The 14,179-nt window shown below is 54.1% G+C and overlaps 1 protein-coding gene across 1 annotated transcript in view; it reads right to left on the bottom strand.

Moving 5' to 3' along the window:
- Positions 1-8,047: 8,047 nt before the first annotated feature.
- MYLK2 (myosin light chain kinase 2) overlaps positions 8,048-14,179 on the bottom strand; it is a 13,514-nt gene continuing 7,382 nt past the window's right edge. The window contains exons 6-12 of the mRNA XM_006922037.3: positions 13,849-13,958; positions 13,624-13,765; positions 10,366-10,436; positions 10,114-10,242; positions 9,397-9,549; positions 9,115-9,247; positions 8,048-8,128 (exon numbers count right to left, since the gene is read on the bottom strand). Coding sequence (XP_006922099.1) covers positions 8,048-8,128; positions 9,115-9,247; positions 9,397-9,549; positions 10,114-10,242; positions 10,366-10,436; positions 13,624-13,765; positions 13,849-13,958 — 819 coding nt within the window. The remainder of the gene's footprint in view (positions 8,129-9,114; positions 9,248-9,396; positions 9,550-10,113; positions 10,243-10,365; positions 10,437-13,623; positions 13,766-13,848; positions 13,959-14,179) is intronic.

The following is a 14,179-nucleotide window of genomic DNA, read 5'->3' as shown; positions in this document are numbered from 1 at the left end:
GAAAGAGGCCTCTGCCGGGCACTGTTCCCTGTGGTGCATTCCTGTGGAGACCTGGTGACCCCAGTCTCATCCCAGCCTCTGTCCTGAGATAGTAGGAGGATGGGAAGGCTGGTCTGTCTGGGGGAGCCCAGGCCTCCGTATCCTGCCCAGTCTTTCCCTGAGGAGGTTTAGCTTCTGAACTGAGGTAGAACCTTGGGGAGAAGCAAGCTGTGTCCCCTGCCCACCCTTTGCCCTGGGGAACATGCAAAAGAGTCACCTACACCCAGAAGTACAGACTCAGCTCTGGACGTGAGCCCCCTCTCCATATCCCTCTCTGGCCTCTAACATAGTCAAAAAGTGAAGTCAGGACCCCTCGGCCCCAACCCCCAAGCAGGAGCCTGGGCACAGTGCCTGCCTTGGACTTGCTGTATGAGACGGGACCAATGCCTACCCCTTTGGTCCTAATTTTGCTCCCTTTGCCAGGGGGAGGAAAGAGAGGGGGGTGACCTGACTTTTTGAGTCCAGCTCCTAGGGGAGGGTCTGACCTGGGGGTCGGCCTGGAGAGCCTCTTATCCCCAGAGGTGCTGGACCAGGAGGCCCAGACTACATGATCTCATGTTGCCCTCTGCCCGCTGCCCGGCCCGGGCACCCCACCCACTGGGCCTCCTGCCCTCACATTCTTTCCATAACCAACAGACACCCTCTGGCTCCTGCCTGGCCACCCCCACCTGGAGCGGGTGAACTGTGTATAGCAGAGATTCAGAATGCCCAAGTTAGACCAACCCAGACAGAGCACCTCGGCACGGATGGCTTGACCTAGGCCAGAGAGGGCAAGTGACGTGCAGAAGGCCACACAACAAGGCAGGAGCAGAACTGTCTTCTCAACCTGTCTATGGTTCCCTCTCTGTCACCTTAAGCTACTAAAGGACAAGGGCCATCCCATCTGACTCCCCTCAAGGACCCTCTTCCCGGCATCTTATCTGAAACCAGGAGGGGATCCCAGCCCCCCACTCCTCCTTCTCAGCAGGTTAGAGCAAAAAAGAGTACTGAGTCACCTTGCTAAATCAAAATGGAAAATGATAGAATCAAAGGTATTTCAAAATACTCCAGAGTTTTTAATCACAGCAGCTCAGATTCTTGAAATATCAGAGTTGAAAGGGCATCGCCTGCTCAATTTCCGAATCCCCTCTACACCAAGTAGTGCACGTCATGTTGGATTCCAGGAAGATGGAAGCCCCCTACCTTCAGAGGCTGCCCCCTCCCACCCGTTTGGCAGCTTCCAAGGACTGGTAGGAAGTTCTTCACCTGCTGGTCCTTTGGTCTCTGCTCTTCCTGCTCCCAAGGAGGCCACCCCCACCCACAGGGCTGGGCCTTCCTCAGCAGGCTCCTCCGCCCTCCACATCTTATCTTCCCTCCTGCCCTCCCACCCACCCACTTCCTTCCCTGGTTTCTGGCATTCCACTGCCCAGAGTTCAGTTCTCCTTCCCACACCCCAGGCAGCGCCTGGGCCAGGGGCGGGGAGTCCCTCTCCTACGGAGGGCAGGGCACTCGGAGGAGGCCAACACAGTGATGAGGAAGAAGGAAGGGGGAGGCTGTGTCAGCCAGCCCGGCATGTCCGTCTGCTGGGAGTGTACAGAACCCAGGAATCCAGGCCTCAGCCCAAATCTCTCCTCCCACACAGGTACCCATCTCTCCATGGACCAGGCTGCCAGAGGCAGTAGGTGCAATGGCTAAGGGCGGGAGCTCTGGAGCCCGACTGCCTGGGTTCAGATCCCAGTTCTGTCCATTCCTAGCTGTGCGACCTTGGGCAAGTTGCTTCCCCTCTCTGTGTTTTCCTTATCTATAAAATATGGACACTAACAGTACCTACCTCCATGGGGCCGTTGTGAGGATTACATGGGTTCACATTTGCAAAGTGCTTAGAACAGAGTCCGGCGCATGGAAATTGCAATATAAGTGTTTGTTAAGTACAATAAATAAATATTTAGGCCCCAGGGACATGTCCCCTTAACTTTAACCAGAGGAAGATCCAACTGCTATGGAGGTGGGGTTGGGTGCAGGGGGAGGGAAGACTGTTATGTAGACCAAGCTTTGGATTTAATTCCTGGCATCTCCGCTTATTTGCTGAGTGACCTTGAGCAAGTGGATTCATCTCTCTGAGTTCCAGTTTCTTCATCCGTAAAATGTGGGTAACGATTCTAATCCCCCAGGACTGGTAGTTGGGAAACCTGGTCCTGCATACTATGTGTACGATTCAGTCAACAAGAATGAAATCGGAACATAAAACAGTCCCTCTGGAGGGTCAACAAGAATGAAATCGGAACATAAAACAGTCCCACTGGAGTGTTTTATTGTGCCTCTACCTTAGAAGCCTCATATCCTCTGCCCGATCCTCTCTGCATCTTCCTTTGCATGTGTCAAAACCTCCATCCCCAAAGGTCAGAGGTGCCTAATCCCCCATTCCTGCCCTGCTAGTAACTGGGTGGTAACTAACTCAAGGAGGTAGCCAGAAGGAAGCAGCTCCAGGCTAGAACCAGGCCAGAGTCAGCCAGAAACCTACCTGTTGGCCCCTGGAAAGGCCAGGCTGCCTCCTCTTGACCACAGTCCTCAGGAAGCCCTGATCTTTCTTGGATACAAATGAAAGGCTGATCCTCCTGCTGCTAGTTAAGGAGTTAAGACAACTCCTTAATGAGTGTCTTTTCCACCTCTAGGCCTTTGCATTTGCTGTTTGCTCCACCTGGAATGTTCACTCCCCACTGGCTGACTTCTCCACAGCCAGAGATCAAGTTAAATATCCCCTCCTCAGAGAAGCCTTCTCTCCTCCAGATCTGATTAGAGACACCCTAAATTACTTTCCTCTGAACCCTATTTGTTTCCTCTGCCAGCACCTGTTGTAATGTGGAATTATGCATTTTTGTGTGTATTCACTTTTTATTGTGCCTCTACCTTAGAAGCCTCAGGGGTCAGGGATTGGGTCTGCTTTGCTCATGGTATCCACTTTCCTAACCTGGTGACCAGTACACAGCAGATGCTCAATAAAGGTTTGTTGAGTGGATGAGTGGAATCATGGTCACCCATTCAACCATTCGCTGTGGATAAAATCTCAGAGAACCTCCCCGGGGCTCCCTGGCCCACTCCAAGCAAAAGCTCAAGTCCGTACCGGCCTGTGTGATCTGGCTTCGTCTTGGCTTCTTGCCCTCCCCTCACTCCAAACAGCCTTCACACTTGCTATTCTTTCTGCCTGGAACAGTCTTCCACCAATCCCCACAGGGCTCACTCCTTCATGCCCTCACATCCTCAGACAAGCCGTCTTTGACGACTGCATCCCCATCGGCCCCACTAATGCATTCTAAATTCATTATTGCCCCTCAGAGTTCTCCCCGACTCAAATGAAGTTTCATGAGGCCAGAAATTTTTGTCAGTTGCCTGCTTGTCCCCCGAACCTAGGACAGTATCTGGATCAGCAGGGGCTGGAGAAATAGTTGTGGGATGAACATAAGGTCAGTAGCCTGTGTCAGCTGCTCTATCTACGCATCTCACGTAACCGTTGCATTGGCTCTGGGAGGCAGATACCTTCACTACTCTGTTTCACAGACAGGAATCTGAGGCTCAGAGAAAGCAAATAACTAGGATGGAACCCCATTCTGTCTGACCTGCCCCCAGTCTCTATCACCAGCCTGTCCCCTGAGAGGTCCGTGCAGTCTCTCTCCTCTTGTCCCCACAGTTCTCACAGCCTCTTAAGCAGATATGGCCCAGCCTCCCTCGGGTCTCCCTGCCGCCAATCACTCCCACTCACTGAGCTCCCTGGTTGCAGGGGTCCTTCTGAACCACAGATTTGACCATGCCCCTCCTTTGCTTAAAACTTTTCCCTGGCTCCCTATTGCCCCAATCCAGCCTGGCATTTGAGGCCCTGCCAACTTCCCCTGACTTATTCCCTGCTTCGTCATATGCAAAAGCCCTGCTGAAATGCTCCAAGACAAGCTTGATCTCAGCATCAAGTCTTTGGACGTGAAACTTGTCCCTCTGCTGGGAATGCACTCTTCAGCTGATCTAGAGAAACCCTGCTCCTATTTGCTCTCAGCTTGGCTGTCACTCCCACTGGAGAGAAGAGAATATGTGTGTCTTCTTCCATGCCCTTCCAGCTTCGCTGTCAACCCCAGAGGCTGTGAACTCCCCAAGGGTGGGGACCATGACTAATTCATCTCCAGGCTCTTGCTTAGGGCCAGGCCCAGAGCAGGCACTCAACAAATAGCTATGAAGTGATGGGATGTGTCTGAACCCAGACTGCTGGCTTTGCATCCTGACTCCACTATTTACTGGCTGGGAAGCCATGGATTTGTCCATAAACTCCCTGTGCCTCAGTTTCCTCATCTGTGCAATGCTGGTCATGAAAATACCTGCAAATAGGGTGGGGATGAAATGAGTTCATACATGGAATCACTTTGTACAGTCCTGGTGCTCAATAAATAATACCTATTACAATGAAGGAAGGAACAGGTGGTGGGAGGCTGCACTCGTGGGAGCTTGATCCAGGTGGGCATATCCTTCAGCAGACAGTGCTGGCTGCTTCACATCCTCAAGGTTCAGCTGTCACTAGCTGAATCTTTTCCCATCACTACCCTGTTGGATCAAAGGTGGCCAGTGGAATTCGAGGCCATTGGACACAGACAGGAAAAGGCAGCATCACCAACCCTGGTGTAATCCAAACCAGATGCAGCCTCAGACCCATGGGGTGGTCACTGTGGGCTTGGCCAAGGCCCAGAGGCAGGAAATAGCCTTGGAGGAACGCTCTCTGGGCTGGGACCAGCCAGGAGGAGCTGTCCCATTGTGGCTGTTAACCCTGTTTAGCCCAAAAAGGGGGGCCCAGGACACTAGGCAGGGGAAGCTCGTGGTCCTGGCCCCATGAGGCACAAAGCACCTTGCAGGGAAAGTCACAGCATCAACATCATGATGGGCGTCATGCAGGAGGAGCCCACACCCCAGGCACCATGACGGCAGGGCACACCAAGCAAGGGGCAGGGGCACACTCACAGCCTGCCATCTGGGATTTATAGAACCCCAGGCCTAGAGTTTTGGTCCAAACCAGGTGAGGGTTCACTCCCTCCATCAGCGTGACTCCCAGGGTGAAAAAGCCCCATCTCCTGCCTGAGGCTGCTGGAGATGGGAGCTCTAGTGAAAGTGAGGGGTCTGGGGCCCAGGCCCACAGAGAGGCAGAGACTCAGCCCCATATCGGGGGCTGCCACCCCAGCTTTTTTCTATGTGCGCTCTGTGGCCCTTGGAGAGAGCAAAATCTCTCTGAATCCCCATTTCCCCATCCATATTGTTACCTCCAGGGACCAGGGGAGGCCCCAAGGAGGTCCTGAATGAATCAAAAAGAGCTTTTGAAGATGTGCTCCTGGAGGGGGATGGGGTAAAGGCCGTGATCAGCCCTGATCCATGGTTCTGGGTGGGCTTCCTGCCCGGGACATGTTAATTTGCTGTGTGGTCTTGAGCAAGTCACTATCCCTCTCTTGTGAAATACAGTGAATGAGCCCCCAATCCCATATCTCAATTGTCACAATGGCCCTAGGAGCGGCAGAGGAGAGCAAAGCTGAGGTAGTCATTTTCATATTACAGAGGAGGAAATTGAGGCTTGTGCTGGGAGTCGGGAGTCCTGGGTTCTAGTCCCAGCTGTTACTGTCCCTGCTGAGGGGCTTTCCTCGTTTTGGCCTTGGTTTCCCCAGCTGGATCCAGGTCCTGAATCTCTGCTCTCACTGGACCTCATTTCCTCCTCCCCACACCCCGGCAGTGAGTCATCCCTCATCATCATGCTGTGTGGCCAAGGCTCAGCCTGGGTGGGGGCCAGCGAGGCCAAGAAACTCAGAGGAAACCACAGGCCTGGTCCAGCTGGCAGGTGGCAGGCGGGCGGGCAGGCAGGAATCCACGGCCGTGGGGGCCTTGTCCATAAGCACCAAGAACCCGAACCGGGCTCCCCAGGCTCCTTAAGCCCTGCCTGGAAGCCCCACTAGGTTCAGGCCCTGAGTCACCTGCCCCGTGTGGCACTTGCTGCAGCAGGACTCTGCACTTACCCGCTGGAAGAGAGAAGGAGTGGCGGGAAGGACCCTGGCCTCACCCTCAAGGCCAATTTCATGGATGCAGGGGAGGGATGAGATGAACTGTCATGGTCTTGAACTGTGGCCAAGACTAAGAGTCTCAGGAGGCAGGCAGTGCAGCAGTTAAAAGCAAGGACTCTGGGCCTAAACTGGGTACAAATTCTGTCTCTGCCACTGACTAACGATAAGACCCTGAGCAAGTGGCTTACCCTCCATGGGGCTTGGCTTCCACATCTGAGAAATGGACACAACACAGTGCCCACTATGTACGGTCACTGTGAGCTGCCATCGTGATCATGAACACACGGAGCTGGGCCAGGGCCGGCACCCAGCAGGTGCTCAATGCAGTGAACTGCTTGTCACTGCTATTCCTACTGGAACCGATAGATATGCCCCCAGCAGGCAGACCAGCTGCCCCACTGAGGCCAGTCCCACTTCTGACAGTTGTCCTCACAGCCTCAAAGGCTGTACCCTATTAGGGTTAAGCTCTTGCCCTGCCCCTCTAGCAGGTGGAGCCCCCTCCTCCGAACTGGGGGCCTGGGGTGAGGCGGGTTGTAGTCCAGCAGAGAACAGCTCTCTCCTGAGGCTTTCTGGGAGTCTCCCATCACTGTGGGCCCAGCAAAGACCCTGCCTTCTGCTTATACCTTGTTCTGGTGAGAAGCAGGGTGGGCTCATGGGCACAGCCCTGGCTCTAGGAGACAGAAGAGTTCATTTCATGCCCCAGCTTCTGACTCATCGAGTAGCCTTCAAGTTCCTTCTCCTCTATGAGACTTAGTTTCCCCTCTGTAATAGCAAGAATAATCATATCTACCTCATGACCTTTCTGTGAAGAGTAAATGAGTTCATATACATACGAGCGCTTAAGTAGAGCCAGGCACACAGTAATCATCCAATAAATGTTAGCTAGTGCTGTAACCTCTCACAGTTGATGAAACTGAGGCACAAAGTAGGGAAGCCATTTCCCCAGATCATGCACTGGGAAGTCTGGCTCCCGAGGTTGTACTGGTGACTACCACACTGTGAACTGACTGATGTCACTAAAGTGCTTGGCACACAGTAGCTCTCAATGAACGGTGGTTATATGCGACTTTACCCAATTGAGTGCAGAGGGAAGGAGGCCACATCCAACCTGTACATTTATTTACAAGGCACAAGCTGAGAGCAAGTTGGGGGCTGCCCCCTGGCCTTCTCACTCCTCTTGGGCCTGCTGACCCCATCATCTGAGGCCATGCGTGACCTCTGGGATGGGGGCCTGGAGTGGCTGAGTTAAGCCAGCTTGGCCCTCAGGCATGCTCGGGGGTGGTCTCCCGTGTCCCCCAGTCCCCTCCCCTTCCCCTCATCCAGGCCTGGCGTCCTCTCTCTCACACCAAGTTCCTGTGTGTTGGTGGTCGCAAAGAAGGTGGGCGGGGGCTGGGCTGGGCCAGATGGAGTACACTAGGCCTTATCTGTTGGGAGTGGGGAGGCGGGTGGGGACATGGAGGTCTTCTTTCACAAAGCCGGCTCTGTCTCCCCTGACAGCTGGGCCTCAGGAATCGGCTTTGCTGCCTTCCTGCCCCACCAGGAGCCTCCCGTCCACAACCACAGGAGCCCCACACACAGGGACCCCAGCCCTCCCACTTTAGCTAGGAGCAAGACCAGGCCAGGGATGCCCAGGTGGGGCCAAGCAGGGGTCACCAGGGCAGCAGTTCCAAGAGGGGGAGCCTGGGAGGACACACGTCTGGACTATGGCTGATGGGCTGCAGCCCTGTCTGGGAAGGCGTTAGCAGGATGGATTCAGACCACATTCGAGGCGGCTCATGTCGGGGAAGCAGTCGCTGCAAGGAGGCATGGGGAGCCCCGAGCCTCCCAGCCTGGCACAGCCTTGTCCTAGCCAGCCCACCCTGGGGTCTAGCCCGTCTGCTCTGGCCTTCTGGGCTGTGTGGCCTCAACCCTGACCCACCGTGTGGCTGTGTCCAGGCTTCAGCCACTCCCGGGGCTCAGACCCCCAGAGCCATCAATGCCCCTGAGCTGCTGATCTTCTTGAAGCGGTTGGCAGCGCTGACGGCAATGAAGTTTCTCTGGGGGATGAGGAAGAGAGGGGTCCCAGTCAGCGTCAGGGCAAGGGAGAAGCTGTGGACCACTGAGTATCTCCTAAGGTCCCCTTCACTCCAGGAGGGCCAGATGCCAGGGAGGGTGCAGTGCCCAAAATGGCCACAGGAGGCACCATGGCATTGCATCCTCCAGGATTCCTTCATTCAACAGATTTGTCAGCCAGACCTGAATACTGCTCTGCTCAAAATACTCCAATGGGTCCTATTTCACTCCAAGTAAAAGATAAACCCCTCACCATGGCCCACGAGTCCCTCCATATGCGGCCTCCTGCTCTTCTCCAACCTCTCTCTCCCACTCTCGTGCTCATTCCACCCCAACCGTACTGGCTTCCTACCTGTTCCTCACACTTGCCAGCCACGCTTCTGCCTCAGGGCCTTTGCACTAGTTGTTCCCTCTGCCAGGGACACTCTTCCCCCGGGATCGCACCGCTCAGGTCTCACCTCCTTCAAGACTTTGCGCACTTGCTCCTTCTCAGAGAGCCCTCCCTGACCACCTACTTAGAAGTACAAGCTCTCCTCTGGCACCCCTGACCATCTTTATTTTTTTCTAGAGCCCTTTCTTAACCCCTTTTAAAAACTCTCCATCCCCTACCAAAAGTAAGTCCACAAAGACTGAAATCCCTGTCTCCTTTATCCACTGGTGTATCCCCAGTGCCTAGTAGTAGAGGCTCAATAAACATTTGTAAAATGAAGGGAGGAAGCCTGTGTTGAAGTCAGAGACCTTTTCCTGAGCTGAGCCCCAGATGGACGCCCCTCCTAAGGGTGGAGGAGGTGGGCGGAGGGTCAAGAACCAGCCCAGGACAAAGGGAGAAAAGTCAACTCTGTTTTCCAGACAAGGCCAGCCCTGGTCAACAGAACCTGCCAAAGCAGGGCTGGTGGGGCCTGGGATCTGGTGCCAGGAGCTCTTCCTGCCTTGCAGCCCTTCCCTCCCCCAACCCCCAGCCCAGCAGTACCTTCCAGCGCCTCTTCATGAGGTATTTCTTAAGCAAGATCTGGGACTTGAGGCGTCGATTACAGCGCTTGGCTTTCTCTGCCAGGTTGTTGAGCCAGGGGTGGGCGAGACACTGGGCAGCGCTCATGCGGGCCCTGTGGGGAGGGGGCAGCATGGCAAGGGTGGGTGACATGCCCATGAGGCACCAGAGTCCAGCTGGCCTCCAAGCCCAGTTCCCACCCTGCCTGCGCATGCATGCACTGGGCTCTCACACACAGGGTTCACATCCTACGGTGAACCTCACCCCTGGTCCTTGACGATGAGGTTGGAGACAAAGTCTTTGGCCTCATCTGACACAGCCTCGAAGGTCTCCTCATCAAAGTACCAGTTCCCAGATAGAACATTGTTTAGGGTCTCTGTGTCATCATCTCCCAGGAAGGGGGAGAGGCCGCTCAATCTGGAGGGAGGGGATGGCAGGGGGCAAGGAGGTGAGATTGGAGATGCTGAGTCACCTTTGGGGGTTTGGGGGGGTGGGGGCAGAACCTAGGAGGCAGCACCATGTGCTGAAAAGACCCCCAGCCTCTCAAGTGGGACAGACCTGAGTTTGAATCTGGCTGGGTGACCTTGGGCAAGTCACTTCCCCTCTCTGAGCCTCACTCTTCTCATCTGTAAAATGGGCATAATCATCCCAGCTTCCCAGGGTTACAGTGAAGAAGAGGAATAGTGAATGCACAGAAAATGTCCACTACCCCTCTGCCCCCACCCTGGTTCACCAGAGATCTGCTGTCCAGAGCCCTGGGCTGGGATACTGTGCCTTTAGGGGCCTTGGTTTCTCCCTCTATACAGTGGGTACAAAGTTCCCCTTTCCTGGTTCTCCCTAGCACTCCCAACCCCCAGCAAACCCCTGACTGAGCAAGTGGTGATGTGGGACCACCTCACCAGAACCCCAAGGCCAATCTTCGCCTCAGCTGCCCACCCAGGTGCCCCAACCCCAGGAACATCATGCTCCCTCGGGGCTCACAGCATGTAGGTGATGACCCCCATGCTCCACATGTCTGTCTTATCGGAGATTTGGTCGTAATTCACCACCTCAGGTGACAGGAACTCTGGGGTCCCAAAATTCACCTTCAGCTTCTCGTTGGGGTTATACCTAGGGGTGAGACCAAGAGCTCAGAACACAGATCCCAGCCCATTCACAGGTACCTCCACCCTTGCCTTGCCCCCTGCCCTCCTCAGAGGCTTGCCTTGCCCTCCCCACCCCCCTAGGCGGTACCTCCGTGCCAGGCCGAAGTCAATGATCTTCACCAAATGGCCTGTGGTGTTGACGCACAGGATGTTCTCTGGCTGAGGAGAAGGGGTGGCCTGGATTGGCCTCTGACCTGGCTCACCCTCCCTCCCCTTCCAGGTCCACCCACATCTCAGGCTCCCTGAGCCAGAGGCCCAGGCTGCCAGAATGGGCAGCCCATCCAAGACCCTCAGACCCGCCTGCTCCAGGCACAGATGAAGATCCCAAGGGCCCGAGAGGGACTCAGAGAAGGCCTCGTAGCACAAGGCTTCTGGCTGGGTTCAGGTGGGATTTCCCTTCATTTAGGGCCATGAAAGAACAACAATGTTCCAGCAATTCCAAGGATGGCGTAACAAGCCTTCAGAGGATAGTACCCTGGGCAGGAGGCCCATCCAGGGCCACCAGGTACATAGAACTCCAGAGACCGGAGAAAGAAAACACCATCTCAGGGGTCTCGGAGGAAGCCTCTTGGGAACAGAGGGGCTTCACGCTGCTTCCGGCATGCTCTGCGATGTGCCACGCTTATCTCCCCAGTTAGGGATGACAGTAACACCTATAAAACGTCAGGCCTTATGACCATCCATCACTTTCCATGTGTTAACTCATCAATCTTCCCAACAGCTCTATGAGGCAGAGATTGTCACCATCCATCCTCATTTCACAATTGAGAAAACTAAAGCTCAGACACAGAAGCGACTTGACCGTAGTCACCTAGTAAGTAAGTGATGGAGCCAGGACTAGACCTCAGGACTGTCTGACTCTAGCAGAGGTCTCCTGACATCACTCTGCCTGCCGCTGGGCAAAGGGACCCACGGTGAACTCTACAGAGTGGGGGCTGGGGCAGACAGGACACTTGTGGGTTGGCTCTTCCAGGATAAGGATCATCTTCTCCCAGCCCTCTTGCTCTCCACCCTCAGTGTCTAGCAAGCGGGTGCCCAGCTGAGGCTCCCAGAATCCTGTGCTCCAAGCACAGGTTAGCATATGAATGAAGTTACTGCGAGGCTAGTCCCTCCCCACTCTGGACCTCCATCTCTTCTTCATATAACACAAGGACATGGGACAAATCTGAGGTTACAGGGCAGAAACATTTTAAGTAGTTAACAATGGTTAAAAGGCAGGAGATTTTGCAAGAAAACCCTGATATCCTGATTGTCAGGACCTCCTGAAACACCAGAAGCCCCGGCCACACAGCCACGCGTTGCTTGAGTGAGTTGCCTCTGACCCCTGAGTCTGGGCAAAGGTCCTCCAGTTCCCCCAGGCCTCCGCTGCCCCGACATACCCTTTAATTCGGTCCTGTTACTCATCTGGGCTCTGTGGGCATTTGATTGGAGGCCCTTAACAACATGCTTCCTGAAGGCCCTTTTCCAACTGATGCATTCACTCGGAGCAGGACACTAATGGCTTTAATAGCTCGACCTGGTGTCCCACCAAAATGGGGGGGAAAAAAAGGTCCCGGGGTATAATTATTTGGGGAAACGAGACAGACTCAGATCTGTTGGAGGACATGAGACTTCCCGAGAAGCCCCAGCCTGGGAAATGGTTCACCCAACTTATTTAACAGTGATTGACAGTGATGCCCTTTTTTGATGAAAAACTTATCGCTATCCTGAATAAAACATGTTTTAGGATACAGACTTAAGGCTGAGCTTCTCCCCAGAGCATTGTATTTTCATTGGGGACCCTGCTCTACCCTAAAGAGATTGACTTTTCTTGGGGAATGGCAGGCCTCCAATGCCATAGTGCCGTCCAAAAACTCAGGGGTCACCCTTCCTTTCTTTCCTTCCCTCCCCCTCCCTTACCCCAACCCAAATCATCAGCAATCAGAATGGCTCTGCTTTCAGAACCATCCGTGCCAGGCCACTTCCCATCCCTCATCACCTCTGGTTCCTGCTCCACCATCTCTCTCCTGGCTTATTACAACAGCCTCCTCAATTCCCTCTGCCATCTTAGCCCTATTGAAACCCATCTCTTTACACCCCCACTTCCTCCCTTGTCAGTGGGGATGACAGAAGCACACCTGCTCCAGTGGGTTGTTGGGAGGGGCGCTCACTCTGAGCTGCAGGATAGGTGTGGCCAGCAGCAGCAGCAGCCCCCTGGCCCGCTTCAGACCTCTAACACTCGCCTTTGCCGGCTTCTCCAATTTCACCTTGTACGTCTTCTCGTTAATTTCACGTACTTTATCATAACACTTTTAACAGTTGAAAATGATCTATTTATGGGTCATTTTAAACTAACCTCACTAACCTGCAGGCTCCTCGGGATGGGGTGGGCCCTTCGCCATCCCTAATGCCTCACTAACCTGCAGGCTCCTCGGGATGGGGTGGGCCCTTCGCCATCCCTAACGCCTGTGCCCCCCGCAACAGCACACTAGTTTTTATCAAAAGAACAAATGCAAGAACTGTCAACCTTGGCGATGGGTGCCAACCCACCTCAGTGTGCACATTTCATCTCCATTCGCCTTGCCACTTATCCCACGAACATTAACACCTGCCGTAAGGTGGGGAACAGCCCGCACTCATGCGGCTCCGACCTGCTCCACACCACGGCCCACGTCAGTGAGCTCCAGAGCTCCAGGCAGATACTACCAGCTGATTATAAAATCTATCACTCCCCCTTTTTAGTTGCTAGGTGCAAGGTACCGAGCAAGGTCAGAAGAGGGATATAAATATTCTTTCATTAGACAATTTTGTTAGTGCCTACCACATGTGTATTGCTGCAATGACATTATACTTATTAATTTGTTTGGCTGACTCCCCTTTTGGAACATAAGCTCACAAAAGCAGACATTTTGATCTATTTTGTTCACTCCTGGATCTCCACCACCGAGAACACTGCCTGGCATGTAGTCGGCCCTCAACAAATATTTGTTAAATAAATGAATAAACACTCAAAGTGCCTTTCAGGGCCCAGCACAAAGGTAGGTGCTTTTGCAACACTTATTAGAAAGTTCCGTGTAGGAAGCACTGAGCTTGGGGTTCGCAGGGCTGCAAAAGACCCTTTCAACAAGTACTTAGTACTAGACTAGAAACTCCTGAAGGCTGGGATGTTTTTTGTTCTCTGTTCTCTGTACCCTGACTCTCGATATTTAGTAAGTGCTCAATAAACCCTTTCTGAATCTGTAGATGGCAGGATGGATGGAGGAAGAACAGGAGGAATGGGAGGATGGAGAGATGGCTGGTTGCAACACCGATTTCAAGTGGTCGGATGCTGCTCCTGACCCCTCCCAGGAGGCCCCAGCCCCAATACCTTGAGGTCCAGGTGCAGAACCCTCATCTTGTGCATGAAGAGGATCCCATCGCAGATCTGCCTGACAAACACCATGGTGTCCACCTCGGTCAGCTGATAATCCTCATCCACAATCCTCTCGAAGAGCTCGCCGCCCTCGATGCTGCGTGCACAGACCCCTCTACAGGCTGCTTCTGGGCCTCTGACACCCCCACCCGGCCCCCTGCCCCCACTGCTGACACTCACTACTCCATGAACAGGATGATCTCATGCGAGGTCTCAATGGCCGCATACAGCTGGATCAGATTACGGTGGTTCAGCTGATTCATAACCTCTATCTCAAGCATCACCATTTCCTGGGAAACCAAGAAGTCAGGAGCACATCTAAGCATCATCACTGTCTGCTCTCCATCCTCCATACCCACGCCCTTCACAAGACCCTGCCTGGACCACTGCCCAGCCTCCTCCTCGCTGGCCTCCTTGCCTCTCACCTCTCCCCACCCCCAACCCTATGTCCTCACCACCCCCAACCCTATGTCCTCACTACCCCCAGTCCTTCCTGCCGGGCACATTCCTT

This window comes from Pteropus alecto, unplaced genomic scaffold (genome assembly GCF_000325575.1).
Source record: "Pteropus alecto unplaced genomic scaffold, ASM32557v1 scaffold45, whole genome shotgun sequence".
Classification (NCBI taxonomy): Eukaryota; Metazoa; Chordata; class Mammalia; order Chiroptera; family Pteropodidae; genus Pteropus; species Pteropus alecto.
The sequence above is the reverse complement of the archived record's forward strand: the minus strand, read 5'-3'. Positions and strand labels throughout refer to the sequence as shown.